This window comes from Electrophorus electricus, chromosome 18, assembly GCF_041902795.1.
Source record: "Electrophorus electricus isolate QZ-2024a chromosome 18, ASM4190279v1, whole genome shotgun sequence".
Lineage (NCBI taxonomy): Eukaryota > Metazoa > Chordata > Actinopteri > Gymnotiformes > Gymnotidae > Electrophorus > Electrophorus electricus.
In genome coordinates this window covers 4,536,381-4,557,500 of record NC_137514.1, presented here as the reverse complement: position 1 = coordinate 4,557,500, position 21,120 = coordinate 4,536,381, and the positions used below count along the sequence as shown (strand labels likewise).

The following is a 21,120-nucleotide window of genomic DNA, read 5'->3' as shown; positions in this document are numbered from 1 at the left end:
GGTTTGACGCCAAGATGTTTCTCTGCAACTGAGAATCACCAACAACAATGGTTATTACACACTGATTAGCATATTTTTGAAAAAGAAAAATAATCTGTCAGTGCTTAAAGGAGTTAGCCAATAATACACAAAAACTACAGAAAGTTAAGGGCTGACAGAGTCTGGCAGATTATACATTATACATAAGAGCAACAAGAGTCTGGTTAATTGCTGTTTAAATATTTATAATTTCTTAGTTCAATCAAGCCCTGGCCAACAACCAGTGATCAGTCAGTGACAATGGAGTTGATCACTGTCCAGTCTCTGTGTGTTCTTGAAATTATTCTCAAACTCTCATCTTAACATCTCACTGGTGAGCTGAGACACAACTTAATCAGGGAAAATAATACAATTTAGGCATATTAAGAAGCATCAGTACAGTAATGTTCAAGCTTCAATGCATTAACACACACACACACACACACACACACACACACACACACAGTTTCTTTCTTTACCTGTGAATAGTCAGGTTTGATGGGCGGGTTCTCCCGCAGATCGGGGTCTGTGTACTCATTATTGACATAGTATCCGATGCGGATGAACTCCTGACTGCGATAGGTGCATGTGATGAGTACAACGGTTACACCCACTGCATCGCTCTCAGGAATCAGAGCCGTGTTCGGAGCGTCTGCCTGCCAGGACACATGGAGCAGGGATCACGGAATGCTCAAGCACCTGCCACAGCTCAGCTGAGTATAAACCAGAGTAACTCTTTACAATTACCCAGTAACATATACTGAAAGTTTTAATGGATTAGTAATAATATGCAACAATTCTTTTATAAATAATTTAACATTTAATATAAATTTGTTGCCAATTCCTTTTTGTTTTTAAATTTCTTTGTTTTGTTGGTGCCACATCTGTAAGGATTTTTCTAAGGTACTTAAGTTACCTTGTTAATGCTCTGTGCATTATAAACCACGATTCAATAGGTACCTCAGAAATCCAGCAAGTTTTCTGAACATGTATCTCAACACTCTCTCAAAAATACAAATTACATATATATAGTGTTAACATTTTATAATTAACTATGACAGCATAAGCCTACAGGTTACTGTAGTTCAGCACATGCCCAGTAAGACATGAGATGTGTCATGTTTGAAACCAAGTGGTGCATGTAGATTTCCAAGCATTCAGCTTGCTCAGATAAGAATTACCATTCTTAATACATAAGGATCACTATTCTTACATACACAAGGATCACCATTCGTGCATACACTTAGATCAGACTTGTTATGCCTTCTTGGTATTCCAGTTTTTTTCATACTGTGCATTAAACAATCACCTCCTACTCCATTATCACCTCCTCCAAACTCTTCCACAGTCGAGCCGAGCCGTCGTTAATGCCCAATTCCTACGTTAATGTGAATTTTACATTTTCTTCTATACCAGCTTCTATGAGGTATGGCGTTATGATGCCCGCCACTGTTCAGCTAGAGACTCCAAGTCAACATACAGTCTGAGTGACTGATCAACCAATTAAACCACTGAGCTTCAGGCCCCAGATGCTAAGGTGCTTCACCATTTGTTTGTTTCCATTGTCTTTCAGGTAATACTAATTTCCTTGAACTCTTTATTTTCCCTCCTCCTTTTATGGTTTTCGAATTGTATAGCACTCAACAGTATTATTATTATTATTATTATTATTATAACTGCTCTAAGTAAAGCACTTTAAAGTTATATTGTGTAAACAAAATGTTGTCTGAATTGAGATTCGAAATGTCACGTGGAACGGTACTAGGAAGGTAAGAACAGCTCTGGTGTTATCAGTGAGTAAACAGGGACTAAATTCAGTAGCCTACATTCTTCTGGGTTTGAACAGGTTTCCATGGAGGTGTTGCATTTCCACGTTTTCCACCCCACACCTAACCCCCCTGCTCAAACACATCTTGGGCAGTTCACCATTTCTCTGATGCACACCATGGGTTAATGCAAGTAACACTTTACACAAACACACAGCATGTGGAGCCAGCACAACCAGCAGGGGGTGCACTGACCAGCATGGCTAGACAAGGAAAGGGATTAAAACAACAACCACAAGAAAGAAGCTACTTTCCCAGCTCACCTGAAACACAAACATGTGCCTGCCTGCAGGAACAGGGCCCACCAGCACCGAGTCCAGTGTCTGGTCATACTCCTCACTCTCTGCTGAGCCCACATAAATGATCTTCCACTCCAGATCTGCCTCCATACAAAACGTGGGAAAGAGAAAAAGAGAAGCTTGCAAACTTCAGGCAGCAAGTATTCGGTGTCTCCTTCCCTGCTTGCCATGTATGAAGTGGCTTCAGTATTGAAGCCCCTTCCCCATAAGGTGCTGTGGTGGAGAGCACAAAGTCCTGGGATTGTATCTGATCAGTTAAAGATGTGTATTAAAGGGAACCACTGTCAATTTTAAAGTCCTAAATCCAAATGTGTGCTGATAAAGTACCAACATCCATGCTACATGGGGCAGAAAAATTCCTGTCTGGCACAATCACTGTGATGCCAGAATTAACAGAAATAATACTATTGTGGTAGTATAAAAAAATATATACAGGAAAAAATATATATACCCATGAATAATTTCAGTATTTTTTTTAGTTTATTTAAAGTTTATTATTAATAATAATAACAACAGAAGGGCAAGACCTCTTCAGATGTCCATTACCTCTATCTGCTACAGTCTCCACAGACTAGCAAGTTATCAAGTCTTGGCACACACTTTGCAGAAAAAAATGCAAAAAAAGTATCAGTTGGCTACTCGCTTTTACAGTGACTTCTTTAAAAATATCAAATATATTAATCACACAACATTTAATTACAATTTTAAATATAATGAATACCATCTGGCTTTAAAATGGTATATCAATAAGAATAGTAACAGTATGCAACCATGAAGTATCTTGGTTTTGTCTTAAAATAAAAATAAAAAAAGACTTTTTAAAAGGCCTAGGATACGCAATAGTATTATAATTCTTCTACTCATCAAAATGTTGATGGACGCGCTATTATAAAAAATCTGTTCGATTGGCATAACACGGTTACATAAAAAATGGTCCGTTTCATGCTTTCGGAAATCTGATCAGATTTTCCCTGCCTTCTGATGAGCCACATGAACACACAAGATTCTTAACGATGTCGTAATAAAATATTAATTTTTCACGTCGCAGTTACAGTACTAAACAATATAGCTAACAGAAAATACAATAATTCACTGAAGAAATCTGTTTTCGCAGAAAATAGTTAAAAGCTAAAAGGTGAGATTCTAAAGATGTTTCCGCCCATACAGACGGAAAATGAAATTATTCTCCCGGAATATTATTTGACAGGCCGACAGGGCACGCTTCTTCTGACTAATCCAATCAATTCCTCTGTAAACACATAGGGGCCACCCACACTTCAGATGAGACCAATCAGGAACAGAGCTGCGACCGCACTGCCCGTCACAGCTCAACCAATCAGAAACAGCGCTGTGTCTGCGCAGTTCTTCGGACTCCGCGCCGGCGCCAAAACATTAACAATATGAACTTATTCGAAGCTGAGTTTTAAAAATAAATAAGTAAATTAAAAAACAAAAATACTAACGCTGTGTTAAAACACTTCCCCAACAGCAAAGTTACTGTGGTTACTCAATTATGAAATTATCTATTAGTCAATCGCCTCACCCAGCTAACCAGTTAGAAAAAGATTACCGACATGCGAGGCAAAAGGTATCCCACGACCTGATTGATCTAATTTACCTTCGGGTAGATCCTCCATGCACTCAAATGTGATTTCAAACTGGAAAGGATTCCCGAAAGGACTAGGGTTGTCCAGGACGGCGACATTCAACACTTGTACTTTCGCCATAATTAGAAGTTGACGAAATGGCTTGTTAGCTAGTTCGCTATATCCTTGAAGCAGGCGGCCTTGTAAAAGTCTCAAGACGAACGATTTCGTTGAACGCCCTCGATATGAAACAGTCGCTGCCTGCTGATATAGTTACAATGGTGAGTAATGTCTGTCAAAATGTACCACCGTCGCCCCGAAACACCAAGTTAAACGGCTAACTAGCTAGTAATCCCAGTAAAAGGATGTAAGTAAAAGGTTACAGCTAGCGATCCTAGCGTTAGCTATTTTGGTTGGCTGCTAAGCTTAGCTGGCTTGACTGAAAGGTGACGAAACAAACATTAGCTAAGATAGCTAGGTTACCTAGGTTACAGCATTTTAAAAATTAGCTAATTTAGCTAGCTACCTAGATCACCTCTTTCATTGTGGAGGCATCGTTAACCTTCATGTCTTGATGCCTAATTTGACGTAATGCATGAACAAGTTTTATTTCTTAAGAGTCCCCTTTCTTGCACACAGATAATGAAAACGGCTCCAATTAACTGGCTAAAAGCTTTCCACATGCTAATTTGACCACAGCAGGCGTTTTGTGTCGTCTCACTTTTTTCTCGTCACAGAGGCACAAGACCAAAAAACAGGTGTTGCCACCTAGTGTGGTGACATTTACATTACATTCTCCAGATGTTATACCCAAGAAGCGTCGGAAGCAGTCTGATAACCTAGACTTACACCTTTAAAATAAGCAGGTATTTCTAGAAAGTGTCATGACTGAAAATTGTCTACATTAGTTATTTTTCCAAATCACTACAGAGTTCAAACCCTACTCTAGGAAGGTTAAACTGAAATGTTTAACATTTAATATTAAATGTTAAAGGTTAAACTTTAATGTTTTAAGACACAGAGAACACATTACTATAGACCCTCTCAGTTTTATTTTACAAAGTCACATTTATTTTGTTTTCAGTAAGTATGTGTTATATCCCCACCTTCTGAGCAATAATCAACTTAATCTGCAGAACAGGCTGCATTTTCACAAACAGATAAAATGTTTTTACCAAGTTATTTATTTTTATATATTTCATTTGCAATCTGAGAGACACATGATACATCAAACTGCCAGTACAAATAAAAAGGAACAAATTAAACATTAAAACTACTATGACACGAACATTAAACAGTATGACAAATTTAAAATAATAATTAAAAAAGCACAGGTAACTGTTACATGACTGATTTCTGTATGCTGAAATTGTGTCATTAGGTGCATTATTAAACTGTATGTCTGTTATTTTTCTCCATGGCCTTACTAGGAAAGCAAATCACATGATATTCACTGAATCTGCAGGGTACACTTAAAGGAAGGTGTTTAGGTCATGCAACCCTCTTCCTGGAAGATGTGGTCCAGCTGTGCCAAGCCACTGTATCTCACATGATTGTTGTCCTTTTTCTCCTGGCTCTCACTGGAGGTGGGCCAGTACTCTATCCATGTCCGGGCCGAAAACATGTAGCGGTAACTGACAAACAGAATGGCACATAGCATTAAAGCATGCATTAGAAATAGATTTGTTTTACTTCTGAGTCATTCATGCAATGAAATGTCATAACTCTGTTTAGCTTGACAGATACTGTTAACTGGATCACCCTAGACACACTGCATGGTTGGGTGCTGGGATAGTTTCTTGACATTCAAGCCTGTATGGATTCATAGTGCTTCATTAAGTTTTGATGATAGCTTGTGGCCCCCTCATGAGCCACATTGAGTGATGAGTTGTTTGTTTGTTTTTCTCTATAGAAGATAAAGCATTACTGGTAGCAATGATGATGCATAGAGAACCATATGAAATGGATCAATATCAGGTGTTAGTCATTAGGTATTGATAACAAAAATATGGATGCCATCCTACAATGAACTTTTCTGCACCATGATGACTTAAAAAAAAAATGAAGGGAATAGTGTGGTGAAATAGAGGGTTTCTTAGACCAAGACCAAGTGTCCAGAACATGTAGGACCGCTGGTAAATCAAACAATGTTTCTTCTAGAATTTAAAATAGTATTTTTCATTGGGAGAAAATGTCTCATCACAACTATGATTTGTACTCGCGCTCTCATTAGGTGCATCTGCCTTTCCCCGGAGACGTTTGTTACCTCGATTCAGCCCTCTCTGGTTCAGGACCCATGATGAGGTAACTCTTGCCCTCCACCAGGCCCAGTTCTTTGCTGCAGCGGTAATGAACTGAGAAGTCCCTCATTTGATCAAGCACATTCCGATCAGTCCCTTCGGAGCCAAACACACAGATGCATTACACAGATGGATGCGATATAGTGCAGGTGCACCAAATCTGGCTTTTTTATATATATATATATATATATGAAAAGAGATTTCTTTAGTTATGGTTAGCTTGTACATCATATGCCATAAAAATACTAAAGTCTAATACAAAAAAAAATTGGATTGGATTGATAAGATTTGGGTTGGCAGACATGACCAAAGTTACATTTTTGGCTCTGCATTCAGTGTAATAACTATGCTATTAAAAATGTAAATGATCTGGCCTGTGACTGGGTTTGCCTTATTGTTGGTAATGCATTTTTTAAAACCTTAAACATATGGGGCTTAGTTGACTCTTGCTCTCTAGGCAGTGTACAGGCCAGTCAGGAAACCTACACCACACTCACCCTCTTTAAGCACTTTGACTATGGTGAAGGTGTAGATATCCATGTTGCCAGGTTTCTTAATCTTCTTCAGAGTTGCCTTGTAAACTGAACCACAAAAAGAGAAACAATAAGAGGAATCTGGACAGTAATAAAGCAAACAAAGGTAGTGAAACCTTAACAATAATAAGATTAGTTACCACAGGTTTCACAATTATAATAAGTTATACTTCAATTGGATGGTTTAACAAAAAGTAGTAGCATATTGGATAATAAATATGTTGGTAAATTGTTTGATAAACATATATGCAGTAAACTATAATATTGTCTATTAGTAGGGTACATTTTCTTCTTTATTATATAAATGTTTATTGAATGTCATTCAGTAACCTCACTGCACATCTGTCCTTTGCACATACATTCTCACTATCTACGTTTACAGCTTTTGGCAGAGGTTCTTATCCAGGGTGTCTTGCAGGTTTTTCAAGATGACGGTATATGCACTTCTTGGGAGTCAAACCTTGGCGTTGCTAGCACCATGCTTTACCTGCTGTCAGTTGAGCTACAGGAGTTCACATAGATGAGCATGCACACAGACATTCCAGACACACAGAGTCCCTACCATAATCCTTATTAGAACAGGCTTCTTTACTGCGGATGTCCTCATCTGGGACATCAGGGGCCTTTAGTCTTGGGCAGTTTTCTGTAGAGAGGATAATCCCGCAATGATAGGATGTTAAATCCAATTTATGTAAAGCGGATGGTCCGGCAGTAAATTAATCAGATTTCTGTAAGGGGGGGGGGGGGGGGGGGGGTGATCCACCAGTGAGAGGAGGATTAATCAGATTGCTGTAAGAGGGTGTCAGACAGGATGAGCAGAGGCGGAGTCAAATGAGGTATGACAGAGTATAATGCTAAACAGGGGTAATCTAAAGGCATAGTCAAAAATCAGACAAAAGTCAAAATCCAGCAAAGATGCAATAAGCAAACAAACCCAATAGGGGAATAGGCAATAGAGTGAATCCAGACAACGGGCATAAAGACAGTAACCAGAGACTATAAGTATACCAACAACAGTGCAGAAACATATGGCAGTCAAAACAACACTTGACAAAGACTACAAACGGCACCTAAATAGGGAGATACATTAGGGAAAACAAGACACAGGTGACATCAATAATCTAGGGAGTGGCATCTAATAGGAGGTTTGTGGGTAATGTAGTCAGATAAGGACCTGGTCTGTCCAGGCCAGGGGATAATTCAGAAGTGAGAGCAGGGTAATTTAGATTCCTGTATGGGAGATAAACCAGGTAGTGAAGGGTTAATTAGATTGCAGGCAGGGATATTCCAGTATTGAGTGGAGGGTTAATTAGATTTCTTTAGGCAGGGATAATCCAACAGTAAGAGGAAGGTTAATTAGATTTCTTTAGGCAGGGATAATCCAGCAGTGAGAGGAAGGTTAATTAGATTTATTTAGGCAGAGATAATCCAGCAGTGAGAGGAAGGTTAATTAGATTTATTTAGGCAGAGATAATCCAGCAGTGAGAGGAAGGTTAATTGTATTTATTGAGGAAGGTTAATTAGATTTATTTAGGCAGGGATAATCCAGCAGTGAAAGGAGGGTTAATCAGTGGGGGACCGTATGGGGGACACAATGTGGCATCATACCCTCAGCACAGGTGCACACTTCAGTGGGGCAGAGCGTGTACAGCAAACCACTTGTTCGTTCTGTGCTTGTGTCATAAAACTTCACGCAGCGATTCTCTGGAAACACAGCACACTACAGTTAATGCATACAGTGCACCACAATACATGAGGTTAATGCATACAGTGCACCAGTGCTGCATGTTCATCCTTGTGGTTGTTTTGTTTCTCACCAGTGGCATAATACTCATATATAGTGATTCCTACAGGTTGAGGGAGATCAGTATTTAACATCTGGTGCACCTTGAAAGCAATGGTCTCTTTAAATGTATTTGAAACCTGTTGAGAGAGAGAGAGAGAGAGAGAGAGCGAGAGAAAGAGATTTTGTGGTTGGGATTGACTGTGGCATAAACCGTTTTATTGGTCACCCAGTTCTCATGACTGACAAGTAAACTTCATTGAAATCAAAATAGAAAACTAACAGAATTTAAAACAATGATTATTGTTCTGTTAACTGATTATTTGAGGTTCAATCACATCAGCCAGAGTGAATGAAGGCAGCCAGGTGACTTACTTTATGTTGGAAGGAACTGATTTTCCTATAGTGAAATGTAAGATGGGAAAGGCGACAGATGTTTTAGGGTCTTGTTGTAGTGTTTTATTGTGATTGTGGTAGGTGACCAGCAAAGTGAGTTGAGAGATGGAGGTGGCTGTAGTGACATCATTACAGCTATATAAGTGACTACAGACCTGACAGACAGGTAGGCATGCCCACATTCTGGGGAGGTGGTTATATAATGTAGACATGCACTAAAATCTGGTGCATGTGTACTGAGATCCATCTTGAACATCCTGTTTGAATATACATTTTGTGTATCAGATACCCAACAGGCAAAATAAGATGGCTAAGAGAAGAGCTGGAAAAACTCATCCTCAAAAAACTCCTCCCAGTGCATGAAGCCCAGAGTACACCCAAAGATGAGACACCTGTGGATACTTCAATGGTGGCAGAGGTGGTGCCATAGCAGAATAAACCCCTCCAACAGGTAGCAGAAATGGCTGACATAAGACAGTCCTACCAATGGCTGGAAAAGGCAGGACTGAAGGACAGCACAGAGTCACTAATCATGACAGCACAAGGTCAAGTAAAGCAGAGATTGTCCAATTACAGGCAAGACCCAAGACTGCAAAAGAGCCTCCAAAAGACACAAACAAGTGGCAGGATCATCCACAGAAACACATTCAAGTCATATGAGCAGGACCTCCTCTCACAACCCAACTCAAATGGGAGGATCCACAGAGAGTGGTGGAGAACAACAAGATGCTCTGGGACCGCCAGACTCAGACATATAAGCAAATATTGTCAAACCAACAAGGATAATAGAAAAGTTGTACTCAGTCATAATTGTAAGTCGCTTTGGATAAACACATCAGCTAAGTGCCATAAATGTAAATGTAAATGTAAATAAAAAGATGGAGAACCACCATAGACTGAAAGAGTAAAGCTAACATGAAAGTTGTGCCAGTGGTGATAGGCTATACAAAGGACATGTTGACTTTTCACATTAAATTATGTCATAACCATGTTGCCACATTTTTGTTATAAACGTTTTCTGGATTTATAGAACATCTCATCTTGTTAATATAACTTGATAATGAGTTGAGAGTGTTCTGTTACCTTTTTCAGGTAGATGATGAGGGATCCTCGCTCTGAAAGTTGCTTGTCCAAATCAAACCCCTCAATGTACTTGTCCTTTCCCATCAGCTGAAAAAAAAATGCAAAATGCTTCTGCAAACACTGAACTTAATCTCAATGACAAACAATTCTTCTAACAATCTTAATTTTATTTTTGATGATAGATCTCAGGATGTAAAAAAAAAAAAACTAGAGAGAGAGTTTATTATTAACTTCTGACTGTTTTATGTCATTTTATATTAAATGTCTCCACTTCCTGTTCATGTGATGTGTTTCTGACTGGATTAGCAATGATTCTACTAATTAGGTTATTTTCTTTGTTATGGAGTACTTTAAGAAATTAAATTTTTGGACTTGTGCAGAATTGAAACAAATGCCTCCCAACACTGCAGGAAGGAACACAGAATCAGGGCTCACAGGGAAGTGCCACAGGTGTAAGATTTATTATTTTCTCTGAATTGACCTCATACCTTTTTTAGATCAGATGTGTCCGGTACAAACCCTGTCAACATGCCAACATCAAGAATGGTCATTGCAGCATTTCGTCCTTTGTTCAGGAACCTAAGAACAGATCTCCCAGTGAGAACTTTACAGATCGCCCAATGTAACCTTTACAGGCTAAGTGAAGTAGATGGAGGGCACCAGGTCTTGTAATTTCAATAATGTTGACTCTGTATTTTGAATCTGAGGTGACACAGGTGTTAATCTGAACAGGGTGACAGTTCACAATATTTTCTTAAAAATTACCATTTAAATATTTTAAGGAATTTTGAAAAATTAATTTATATCCATGTTTTATCATCTTAAAACAGGCTATTATTGTTGCTAACCACATAGGTGGTCATTTTTTCCTTCTAGATGTAAAAAAAGTTAACTGACGTGTAAGTTTTGGTCATTTGACTAATGTAATTTACTTCGCGTTATGTCTCCTCATCAAAAAACTGAGATTAAGACAGACAATCATTATTAGTACCATTGTAAAAAAAAAAAAAAAACCCCAAAAAAACCCCATTGTATTCCTTTGTATGTAAAGCAAATTATGTACTGAGCTTACTTTGTCTTAATGGTGAGTGTATAACTCTTGAGTGCCTGGTCATAAGAAGCTGCAAAATAGAGTGACAGCATAGAATTAAGCAATCATGAAGAAAATAGCTTCAGAGTTGCTTTTCTAAAGTATGCCATTAAATTCTGAACTAAGTTACTTTGATGCAAAACACAAAAGAAAAACAACACCAAACCAAAGGCCTTAGTATATTTATACATACTTGCTGCGTCTCTGGTAATTTTAACGTCCAGCTCAAAGTTGTTGCACTGGGTGGCATTTTTCTCAGGTCTGGTGTAATATATGGTGATTACCTTGAATAAATTAAAGCACCAGTGAGCTGATGACAAAATGCCCATTAGATATGTCTGCCTGCTTTATTTCTTATTGTTCCATAAAGTATAAGCTTCAGCGGTTTGCTCACTTTTATGCTTCCTTCTCCATGTCCAGAAGCTGTCACTGTTAAGTCACCTCCTGCCAGGAACTGTTCAATGCAATTCATGCAATGCATTAAACTTAACAAAATGTGGTAACACTTTATGTGAATGTGGCTAATTCTGTGTTTAACCCTTCATAACATATACATAGCATGTCCAAAATTCTCAGATTTCACAGGCAGAAGCAGAATTGAGAGCAGGTTCTGCAAAAAAAAAGGTTTTAATAAGAAACAGAAAGCATAATCCAAAATTGAGGTGAATGAACAGTCCAAACCACAAACACAGCAGAAAAGACCATAATGACTTAGAAATGCTAGATAAGACTGAACAACACTTTGAAAAATGACAAACAAGGGAGTTAATATACACAGGTAATATACACATCCATGACAGAATAGACAACAAGTAGAATTAATACACATGGGACTAGGAATGAACAGGAGGATTATAGGGAACATAGTTCATATAATGAAGGAGGTTGGAGATATTAGCAGCTGAAATTAAGTAAGGTTAGTCCTGAAATGTTGTATTTGATGAAACATCACTATCTTGTTTTTTCCAAATGAAAAAACCCAAGACCATACAATACTTTTGAGCTAAGTAAAAGTTTTTTTGATGTGGTCATTAACAAGTGACAAAGGCACAAAAACATGCCTACAGTTTGCCCTTGTCAAGTATCTTAATTGTTTACCATAACCGAAATTAAAGTGTAGTTCAATGTGACAAAAGCGTCTTCAAACTTTAAATGATGAGAATCCCTCCATCTCTCCTTACCTTGTCTGTGCGCTGTAGACCTCCAGTTGTTTTGGAGAAGAGTCCTTTAAAAATGGTTGATCTTGCAGTGGATTTGACAATTACATTCATATCTCCTTCATAAACGGGTGGTTTCTCTGTTATGTACTTTGCTAAAGCTTCAAAGACCACAGCAGTAGCCTGGGGAAGAGGAGAGCGTCGGATCAAACAGATTTATTAGATTGGTATGCGACTAAATACCAGGCCATTGGACAGGTATACATATTCATGTACAGATCTTTTTACTCTATTCAAGAGGAACAAATCCTCTCAATTGTTGGCTACAGTTATTTAATAGTATTGGGCTTGTTTTCTGATCTACCCCAGCAGATGAAGCATCTCACCCATGTGGACTGACAATCACATACAAATCTCACCTGTGTGGACTGGTAGCCACATACAGATCTCACCTGTGTGGACTGGTAGCCACATACAGATCTCACCTGTGTGGACTGGTAGCCACCTTGAAATCTCTGGTTGACCTTTAGCCAGTTCACAATGCGTGATGCTTTGGTAAATTCAGAAACCTTGACAAGGGACATGAGGGCATAGCCAGTAGCCTCCAGTGTGAAAAGGTGACTTTCGCTAACTGGCCAATGACTACCATCTATGTACACACACACACACACACACACACACACACACACACACACACACACACACACACACACACACACACACACACACACACACACACACACACACACACACACACACAAATACAAATTGTGGTGATTATCATGGTTATACTATCACCACTATGCAAAGAATTGATTTATCAATGTACTACATGAAAACCTGACAAACCTGACTGACTAAAGACGGAACTCAAGGTCACTATCAGTAAGCACTGTGTTGCAAATGTTTGAATCACAGAAACACTGACAGTCTGAAATCCAAGATAAATTGTCTTATTTGTCTGACTGAACTGTCCAAAACACAAGGTAATAGCACTCAGTTGTCTGAGCACTCAGTTGAATTGTCTGAATTTCATTGTAAGAACATAGTTGAAGTTCATTTTTGTATCTATGCAAGCCCAGACAAAAGCTAGTTTTGCTAGCTACTTTGCTAAATAATTTGATATGAAGAATTTTGTTTTCAGTTTATCACCTTGCTCCAGTCTGACTGCATTGTTAAAACACACCTTTATACACTGCATGAGTCTCCTGTTTGCTCCCACTTTAAAAACATGCCATGCATGTTGAATTGTTAGACATCTGGCCTACCTTGTGAGGCAAACTTGAACAATACATCATACTTCAGTTTGCCAGCATTAGCCAGAGCGTATGAAGCTATGGCAGCAGCGTAAGGATCAGATGTAGAACCAATATTGTCTTCGATGTATTTAACTGCCTTGCCAATGCTGCTGTGAAGACTCTGAAGAAGGTCAAGATAACTTTAGAGGAGCACATGGGACAAGTATGAGATCACACACAAAGAACATCATTCCTGATGGTTAGTGTGTGTGTGTGTATGTGTGTGTGTGTGTGTGTGTGTGTGTGTGTGTGTGTGTGTGTGTGTGTGTGTGTATGTATGTGTGTATGCATCTATACTTTTGTTTTCTGGCCACTTACAGTTACTGATTGACTACAAATTATGTTTCCCTCCTGTATTGCGATGAGAACGAAAGCTGTCATTGTCAGTTGTGTAGCTTTACCCTTTATAAGAAAAAACAAACAAACAAACAAAAAAGAGTCAAATATTGCAGCATTATTTATAATGCACTGATGTGTATAATAGGCACTAGTTTCACCGCAAAACCTCTGAAAGATCTGTTTCAGTGCATCCCCTGGAAGGACTTGTGTAATGAAGATATGCTCATAGGTTTCTTTGGTATTAAAAAATCAAAAATCAAAAATCAAACAAAACCCTGAAAACATCGCAGCGTGCTGTAGTTGCTTACCCCCATAGCACTTGAGGAGACACTCTCCACCTCTTTGAAGACACCGTTAGGCATCTGTGTTTTCAGAATCAGCCACTTGATGGCGTCACAGATAAAGTTTTTCTCTATGTGAACCAGCTCGCTTGCCATGCTGAACATTCTGACAACATATGCAGTTAGCCTACAGGGAAAGCACGACAGTTAGCAGAATGAAAACATACATGGTATAGCCTGCAGTGAAAAAAAAAAAATCATATCTCAAAACAAAGAGTGTCATAAAAAATGTGAAAGAAGTATAAACCTAGACAATGCAGCAACAGTTATTTGCATAGCAAATATACAAAGACAATTTAAAGTACTTTACACAAAGACTAAAATAAATTAGTTATAAAAAAGGTCCACAGTAATTAAAAGAAGAAATGTAATGATTACAATGAATAACTAATAAAAAGCACTGGAAAACAGACTGGATTTAAAAATGGTTTTAAAAATTTGTGAATGACCTTCATGACCTTTTGAAAAAGTGGGTTCCAGCTGTGGGTAGCTAAAAGTTGGCTTACCAAATTGGTGAAGTAGTTGACCATTGCTTTTTGGTCTAGAGGCCTACTGACATGACATTCTTTTAGCATGTCTGACATGCAAGGTCCTAAGCCATGTAGTATTCTTTAAACAAGTAGGAACATTTTAGGTCAATCCTGAAGCTGAATGGAAGTCAGTGGAAGAACCTGAGAACTGGGGTAATAATGTGTAGTTAAAATTGAGGTTTTAAGAATGTCATGTAACGCTCGCCTCTTGTGAGTCACGTGGTTTGACCCGCCACGTGCAGTGGGAGGGTCTTGCTTGTTTATTGATAACCACGCCTGCACACACCTGCACCGGGTTAGTGTTTTGTCTGTGCGTCCTGCTCCTCGCCCTGTGGCACTCGGGCATAATCACAGAATGACCGACCACCACAGGACGCCAGTTCCCACGCCACAAGATGGACTTCCTGGCGGGACGTGCGTAGACACCTCCTGCACTGCTACCTGGATCCCTGGATATTGGGGAAAGGACCGCAACCGATGTTTGCATCCATTCCGGAGGTGGAGGGGAACACCCCTGGGAATTTCTTGGGGGGGCCTGTGGCTATCGGGCCAGGAGTACTGATGTGCTCCACGAGGACCGTGAAGAGGGCGGTTTGGTGCAGCCATCGAGCTCTCTAACTGGCAGAGCCCGAGTTCCTTCCCTTGTAAGGACTCACCAGCAAGACTGGAGGGGTCCGCTCAAGGCCTCGGAAGCAATCTGCTTCTGGGACGCTCGGAAGCAGTTTGGGGCAGGATCACGGTTGGAACCGGGGCGGATGTGCACCCCTGCATGTCCATTGAGGTCAGGGACACGTATACAGCGCCTGCGCTGATAGGAGGCGTTGTAGCACAGAGCCGTATGTGTTTGTGTAGAGGCACTTCTGTTTGTGTGTATTTGCGCCGTTTGTGTGTCTACAGGCTCATCGTCGTGTTATTTGGAGTGTACTGGACTGCCCTGAGAGAGGCACGAACTCCGCCTTTCTCCCTTCTACGGAGAGGTCTCCCTTGTGGGTGGCTCCTAGCCTGCCTAGGGTGGGGTGGGTACCAGGCTGTGTTGTACATGTCATGTGTGTTTGTGTATACGTGTACACGGCAGCCTGAGGTTCGCATTGCCAGGAAGGATGCGTCAGGAGCAGCGCCCCTTGGAGGCGCGTTCTGTCATGGAACACTTGCATCTCGCGAGTCACGTGGTTTGGCCCACCACGTGCAGTGGGAGGGTCTTGTTTGTTTATTGGTAAACACGCCTGCACACAGCTGCACCGGGTTAGTGTTTTGCCTGTGCATCCTGCTCCCCGCCCTGCGACACTTGGGCATCGTCACAAAGAAACCTTAGAGCTTAGAGGAACTTGACATTTTCGATGTCAAACGCCAGGATCATTACTGAATCAGATGAAACTTAAAACAATAAAGCTAAAGTCCAACACATTAGTTTCTCTATCTCCTCTGAGATACCCAGTTGGGGATAGAAAACAGGCAAACAAACCGAAAGTAGGGCAATCCAGAGCTCAAACTATACACACATGAATACGGGCCCAAACATCTGATACAACATGAATAAAAAGAACTTGAAGGAAAAGTGACTAATGGAGAACAGGACTAGAAGATCATTGCCAAACCACAAGAACAAAATCCACAAAAACAAAATCCACAACACTGGCACCCTGGGAAGTGATAAAAAGACAAAAGACCTTTGGCACGGGGCTTCAGAAAAATGATTAAACAACTGCTGGCTTCTGTCATGGCGCCCCTTCTCTGCCATTGTAGTTCCCTTAGCAACCTGCCATGTGTTCCTTTGTTTTGGTTCTCTTCCTGGTTTAGTCCCTTGTTTCATTTTTTCACACCTTATTGGTTTGAGGTATTTCTTGCTTGTTCTCACTGTCTTGTGTATTTAAACCCTGTGTTTACCCTGTCTCGTTACTGACTTAAATGGCTTTGTAATCCTGGAATGTTTGATGGACTATGTTTTTGGATTTGCCTTCAATATAAGGCAAATACAGAAAAAGCAACCAGGAAACAAAGAATGAATGTAAAACTAAGAGTACTCAGAGTCCTTGAATACTCTGACAGAGAAATAGATAAAAGAATCTGAGCAAATGGAAAATAACTCACCAAGTGCTGCCTGGACGATTAGAGAAAATTGCAAAAGAACTGTCTGGTTTGCGATATATAAGCTCATTGTTATAGCCTGAGATGGATAGAAACAGTCCCAAAAAAGACATGCATATTAAAAATGCTATTTAGTAATCATGGATTATTCTAACAGTAGCATTTTATGACATAATATTGACTTAAAAAAAAAAAGATCACAGTGTCAATCACGATTTGTGTCATAAAAATAATAATATTGGAATTCACCAACCTGTATAAATGTAACCGAGGGCTTTAGGTCGCAGGTCCCCCACTTCATTCCACTTCTTGGTTTTGTCAAGATAGTGGGTTGCAATGAGTGGCAGGACCATAGCCATCAAGTTTTGTTCTCCACAGCCTTTTGGCTCTGTAATGAGTTTATCTAGACCCGCACCACTGATGGCATCATTTATTAGCTTCGCCAATGGTTTTCCTGCATATGCACATGTACACGCACATTAGGTTACCATGGAAACTCTCCCCACTAGGTTCAAATGTATTCCACCCACTCTATCTGTGTCAAAGGTTCACCTATTTCTAGTTTACATTTAAAAAAAAAAAATTGTCATTTATTTATATTTGTCACATTTGGAAAGCAAGTCATGGAGCATGATACAAACACAAGCCAAGTTTACCGAATGACAGAAACACAAAAGATCAAACAAAACACTAACATGGAACAAATCAAGGAAAACTGAAAGCAAAACAGGAAGGAACCGAACACAACCAGACACACGAAAACATATCTCGAACAGGACAAAGAGCTGACAACACAAACAAGCAAACACATAGATACATAGAGCAATGAGCAGTAGCTACATAGAGCATACAGCCAGTATTAGCATGTTGGTTAAGGTACTAGTCTAGTACTGTGAAGGTTGCCAGTTCAAGCCCCACCACTACAAAGTTCCCACTTATATAATTGTAAGTTTGTTTTGGATAAAGGTATTAGCTGAATGCTGTAAATGTAGACCTGAGGATAATAAAGTACAGGGAATGATAGAGGCTGAGGGTGGAGACAGGGAGCACAGACAAACAAAGATGGAAGCCAAGGGAACTGTGATGTTAGTGATGGTGAAACTATGACAATGTTCCAATAGATTCCTTGCATACCATTTTTAACCAGTCTGAGTAATCACGTTTTTAGAAAACATATATGCTACACATTCCCAGGCTTTGGAATGGTTGCGAGACCTTATCATCTTTGACTAACAAACAAACAATATGCAGCATTTTATAGGTATACTCCAGAGGTGGGTAGAGTAGCCGAAAACTGTACTCAAGTAAAAGTAGTGTTACTTTAAAATAATATTTACTCAATTAGAAGTAAAAGTAGTCATTTAAATCATTATTGATGTAAAATTAAGAAAGCATCTGTTAAAAAGACTACTCAAGTAGCAAATTCCTTCATCGAAACTCATATAAACACACGTGTTGCTCGTAGTTCTTTATAGATGTTTCTCTCAAGCATGATTTTTAAATGAAATGTAAAATAACTATATTGTCACGAAACGCTCGCCTCCCGCGAATCACGTGGTTTGGCCCGCCACGTGCAGTGGGAGGATCTTTGTTTATTTGTAACCACGCCTGCCCACCTGCACCGGGTTAGTGTTTTGTCTTTGTGTATATAAACCCACGTCGTGGAGAGCAGTTCTGTCGGTCTTTGATATGTATGTAGATGTTCACCGTTTATGTCATGCGTGAGTGCCACTGTTGTTTTCGTTATATGTTAATAAATGTCTGTCCACGTCAAAGGAGTCTGTGCGTCCTGCCCCTCGCCTTGTGGCACTCGGGCCGTTACATATATATTACTTATTCATAAATAATGCTGTTATTACATGAAAAATATGTACAATCTTGTAAATGTTTAAGAATTTCTCCAATATTTGGCCTGAGGAACATCTCTCTTCAGAGTACAGCATTAGTTTGCCAACTCAGAGGGGCTCCACTTTCCTGGTCCCGTTTTTCCTACTATACATAACGATATATGAGTATAATCGGTTCGAAGTACACAGTTAAAAGCACTTTGGTAGATCACGTCTGTTAACTCATACATGTAGATGTAAATATAATGGCTAAAATTAACCGAAAACATAGTTGGATTCAGCGTGCTAAACAGCTGTTTTTCTTTGCTGTGGGTCTGTCCTACTTAGTTTGGGTGTTGTTTAAGCTACATGAGTTTTTTCATATTGGCTAAATATTGTGCATGTAACACAAGCCACTAGCATCGCATTGGACTTGGTGATCACTTTGTGATTAGTACAGTCTGTGGGAATATTCTGAGCGCTTGTCCAAGGTAGTTAATTGATTAGACATATTTGTCATTATATTTGCACGGCAATTAGGTGACTGATTAGCCAGACCAGCTGGCTAGCTAGCTAGATATGCTACGTTGCATAGCTAAGAGCTCCGTCCGCATGTGGTTAAAATAAATTTAAATATATAAAATCAATAACAAACCTTAATTTTTAGAACCATGCAACCGTTATAATCTCGAAAACATGCCTCAAACTAGGGCATGCATTATTGCTATGAGTTCAGTTCAGATGCTTTATTTTTCTGTTGCTTATAGTTTATCTTCATATCTGGCTAGCCATTTTTTCCTCAGAATATCATTGATATCGGATCACACCTTCATATTAATAATTGGGAGAGAGCACCAATTTCACACACAGATATGTGATCCGTAAAGAAAATAATATATTGCGAGTTACTTTTCATAACTGTAATTTGAGTCCCACGCAGGAAAATGTTCCTATTCGCTGTTCGTCATGTCGTTCAGTTGTCTAACTTACTGAAGTAAACGGCGACATTCAGTGATCATCTTTAGGGATTTCACCAACCCTTACACACTTGACAGGTTGTGGTGAAACTGTAAAAATTATTTTAAAATGTCACCGAAATATAACAGTAAAAGTACTTTTGTATTTTTGATCTTGCAAACGTACTCGAATTAGCGTATAAAGTACCCTCTTTTAAAACAGCTTTTAAAAGTACAATTTGTTAAAAAAAAGGTACTTAAGTAAATGTAACAAAAGTAGATGCAATGCGTTACTGCCCACCTCTGGTATATTCCTACTTTATTCTTCATCCCTGGTATTTTCTGACCAGAGGAGTAACATGTCCAAAGTGCCTTGGGTTCAGGTGGGCTTTTGAGCATGTCGGTGGTTTACCTGTAACAGCTATGTATGTGTGAGCGTCTGTGCCTGGCATTCGATTCTTCAGTAAGGGCCTCTTAATTTCTGATCTCTGCACTCCTCCTGATAAAGACACATTTGAGAACAACACATGTTGATTCCCTGCAACCTGGTGCTATAGTGTGAGCAAACCAAACCAAACTGTAGGGCAGAAGATTTACACCACGAGAGGCACTGTTAAGGAATCTGCACTGGCCTCAGCTCCTGTTGTCACTTACCAAATTTTGCAGGATGTAGAATTACAGATATCTCTCCAGTAAATGTCAGCACTCCCTGGGTCTGTTCCAGACACAAACAAACAGGTAAATAAAAAGTAAATACCATTTCCACACAGTCATTCTAAGATCCCTCTCTCCGCCATCCACCTCCCTATACAGAGAGATTCAAATATATATATATATATATATATATATATATATATATATATATATATATATATATATATATATTACACACATACTTTTATATATATATATATATATATATATTACACACATACTTTATATATATATATATATATATATATATATATATAACACACATACTTTTAAGTCAACTTGCATATGTAAAGATGTTCTTTTAACAATCATTTAAAAAAATGTTTATTATTTTTAATGGCACAACGTTTAGCTCCTGTATTTAAAAAATGTCTGTTTACATTACAAATTGACGTTTTTTTTTAAGATGACTTGCCTTTTTGAACCACTACAGGAATCTTACTTTTAAATGTAATATTGCACAATTTTGAGAAATTACATCAAGGAAGTCAAGTGAACAAGACAAAGATAGCACCCGTATCTAAGGAGAGATGTGTATTGGAGATCAGCCATTTGACAGGAGCAAAATATATGGACATTTGTAAGACTTTAATCATCTGTTCAATTTTCTATCAAAAATACATACTTTGGCTATCTGAATTAATTGATTTAAGAAAGTTGGTTAATTAGTGAGATAAAAGTGTAACTAAATATAAGTAAAAATGTAATTAAATATCTCACCACCACTTTTAATTTTTTCAGGATACCATCGCTTAGTCCTGTTGATGTGAGGGCCTTCACTTCGATGTCGAATTCCCCCACAACTAAGGGGATGATCACAAAGGAAACAGCACGGGACGATTTGCGATCCATTTTCACACTCTCCCGATACTTCTGCTTATGGCTGGCCATGCTGCATATGGTTGCAGTTTCCTTTAGCTCCACATAAACCTGTGTTGGGTGAAATAGATCAGGGCTTTG

The 21,120-nt window shown here is 39.1% G+C and overlaps 2 protein-coding genes and 1 long non-coding RNA gene across 4 annotated transcripts in view; 1 reads left to right on the top strand and 2 right to left on the bottom strand.

Annotated features, from left to right (window-relative positions):
- asf1bb (anti-silencing function 1Bb histone chaperone) overlaps nt 1-4,457 on the bottom strand; it is a 5,233-nt gene extending 776 nt beyond the window's left edge. Inside the window, exons 1-4 of the mRNA XM_026996070.3 lie at nt 3,762-4,457; nt 2,108-2,223; nt 498-674; nt 1-28 (exon numbers count right to left, since the gene is read on the bottom strand). The exon at nt 1-28 is cut by the window's left edge and continues 776 nt beyond it. Of these exons, the coding sequence (XP_026851871.1) occupies nt 1-28; nt 498-674; nt 2,108-2,223; nt 3,762-3,870 (430 nt within the window). The 5' untranslated portion in view covers nt 3,871-4,457. The remainder of the gene's footprint in view (nt 29-497; nt 675-2,107; nt 2,224-3,761) is intronic.
- Nucleotides 3,876-6,038, top strand: LOC145652042 (uncharacterized). The gene is made up of 3 exons (XR_014118225.1): nt 3,876-4,010; nt 4,467-4,595; nt 5,963-6,038. It is a non-coding gene; the product is annotated as an uncharacterized LOC145652042 (long non-coding RNA).
- LOC113567925 (complement C3-like) overlaps nt 5,206-21,120 on the bottom strand; it is a 33,075-nt gene continuing 17,160 nt past the window's right edge. The window contains exons 22-42 of one of the 2 annotated variants that reach the window (XM_081701232.1): nt 20,881-21,090; nt 20,101-20,161; nt 19,859-19,945; nt 16,918-17,118; nt 16,668-16,743; nt 14,017-14,176; nt 13,688-13,771; nt 13,340-13,490; nt 12,491-12,720; nt 12,096-12,254; nt 11,309-11,368; nt 11,108-11,198; nt 10,897-10,945; nt 10,313-10,403; nt 9,825-9,911; nt 8,380-8,485; nt 8,171-8,266; nt 7,125-7,205; nt 6,527-6,610; nt 5,996-6,125; nt 5,206-5,363 (exon numbers count right to left, since the gene is read on the bottom strand). In XM_081701232.1, coding sequence (XP_081557358.1) covers nt 5,216-5,363; nt 5,996-6,125; nt 6,527-6,610; nt 7,125-7,205; nt 8,171-8,266; nt 8,380-8,485; nt 9,825-9,911; nt 10,313-10,403; nt 10,897-10,945; nt 11,108-11,198; nt 11,309-11,368; nt 12,096-12,254; nt 12,491-12,720; nt 13,340-13,490; nt 13,688-13,771; nt 14,017-14,176; nt 16,668-16,743; nt 16,918-17,118; nt 19,859-19,945; nt 20,101-20,161; nt 20,881-21,090 — 2,442 coding nt within the window. In that variant the 3' untranslated portion in view covers nt 5,206-5,215. The remainder of the gene's footprint in view (nt 5,364-5,995; nt 6,126-6,526; nt 6,611-7,124; nt 7,206-8,170; nt 8,267-8,379; nt 8,486-9,824; nt 9,912-10,312; nt 10,404-10,896; nt 10,946-11,107; nt 11,199-11,308; nt 11,369-12,095; nt 12,255-12,490; nt 12,721-13,339; nt 13,491-13,687; nt 13,772-14,016; nt 14,177-16,667; nt 16,744-16,917; nt 17,119-19,858; nt 19,946-20,100; nt 20,162-20,880; nt 21,091-21,120) is intronic. The other variant, XM_026996068.3, reaches the window with a different exon arrangement.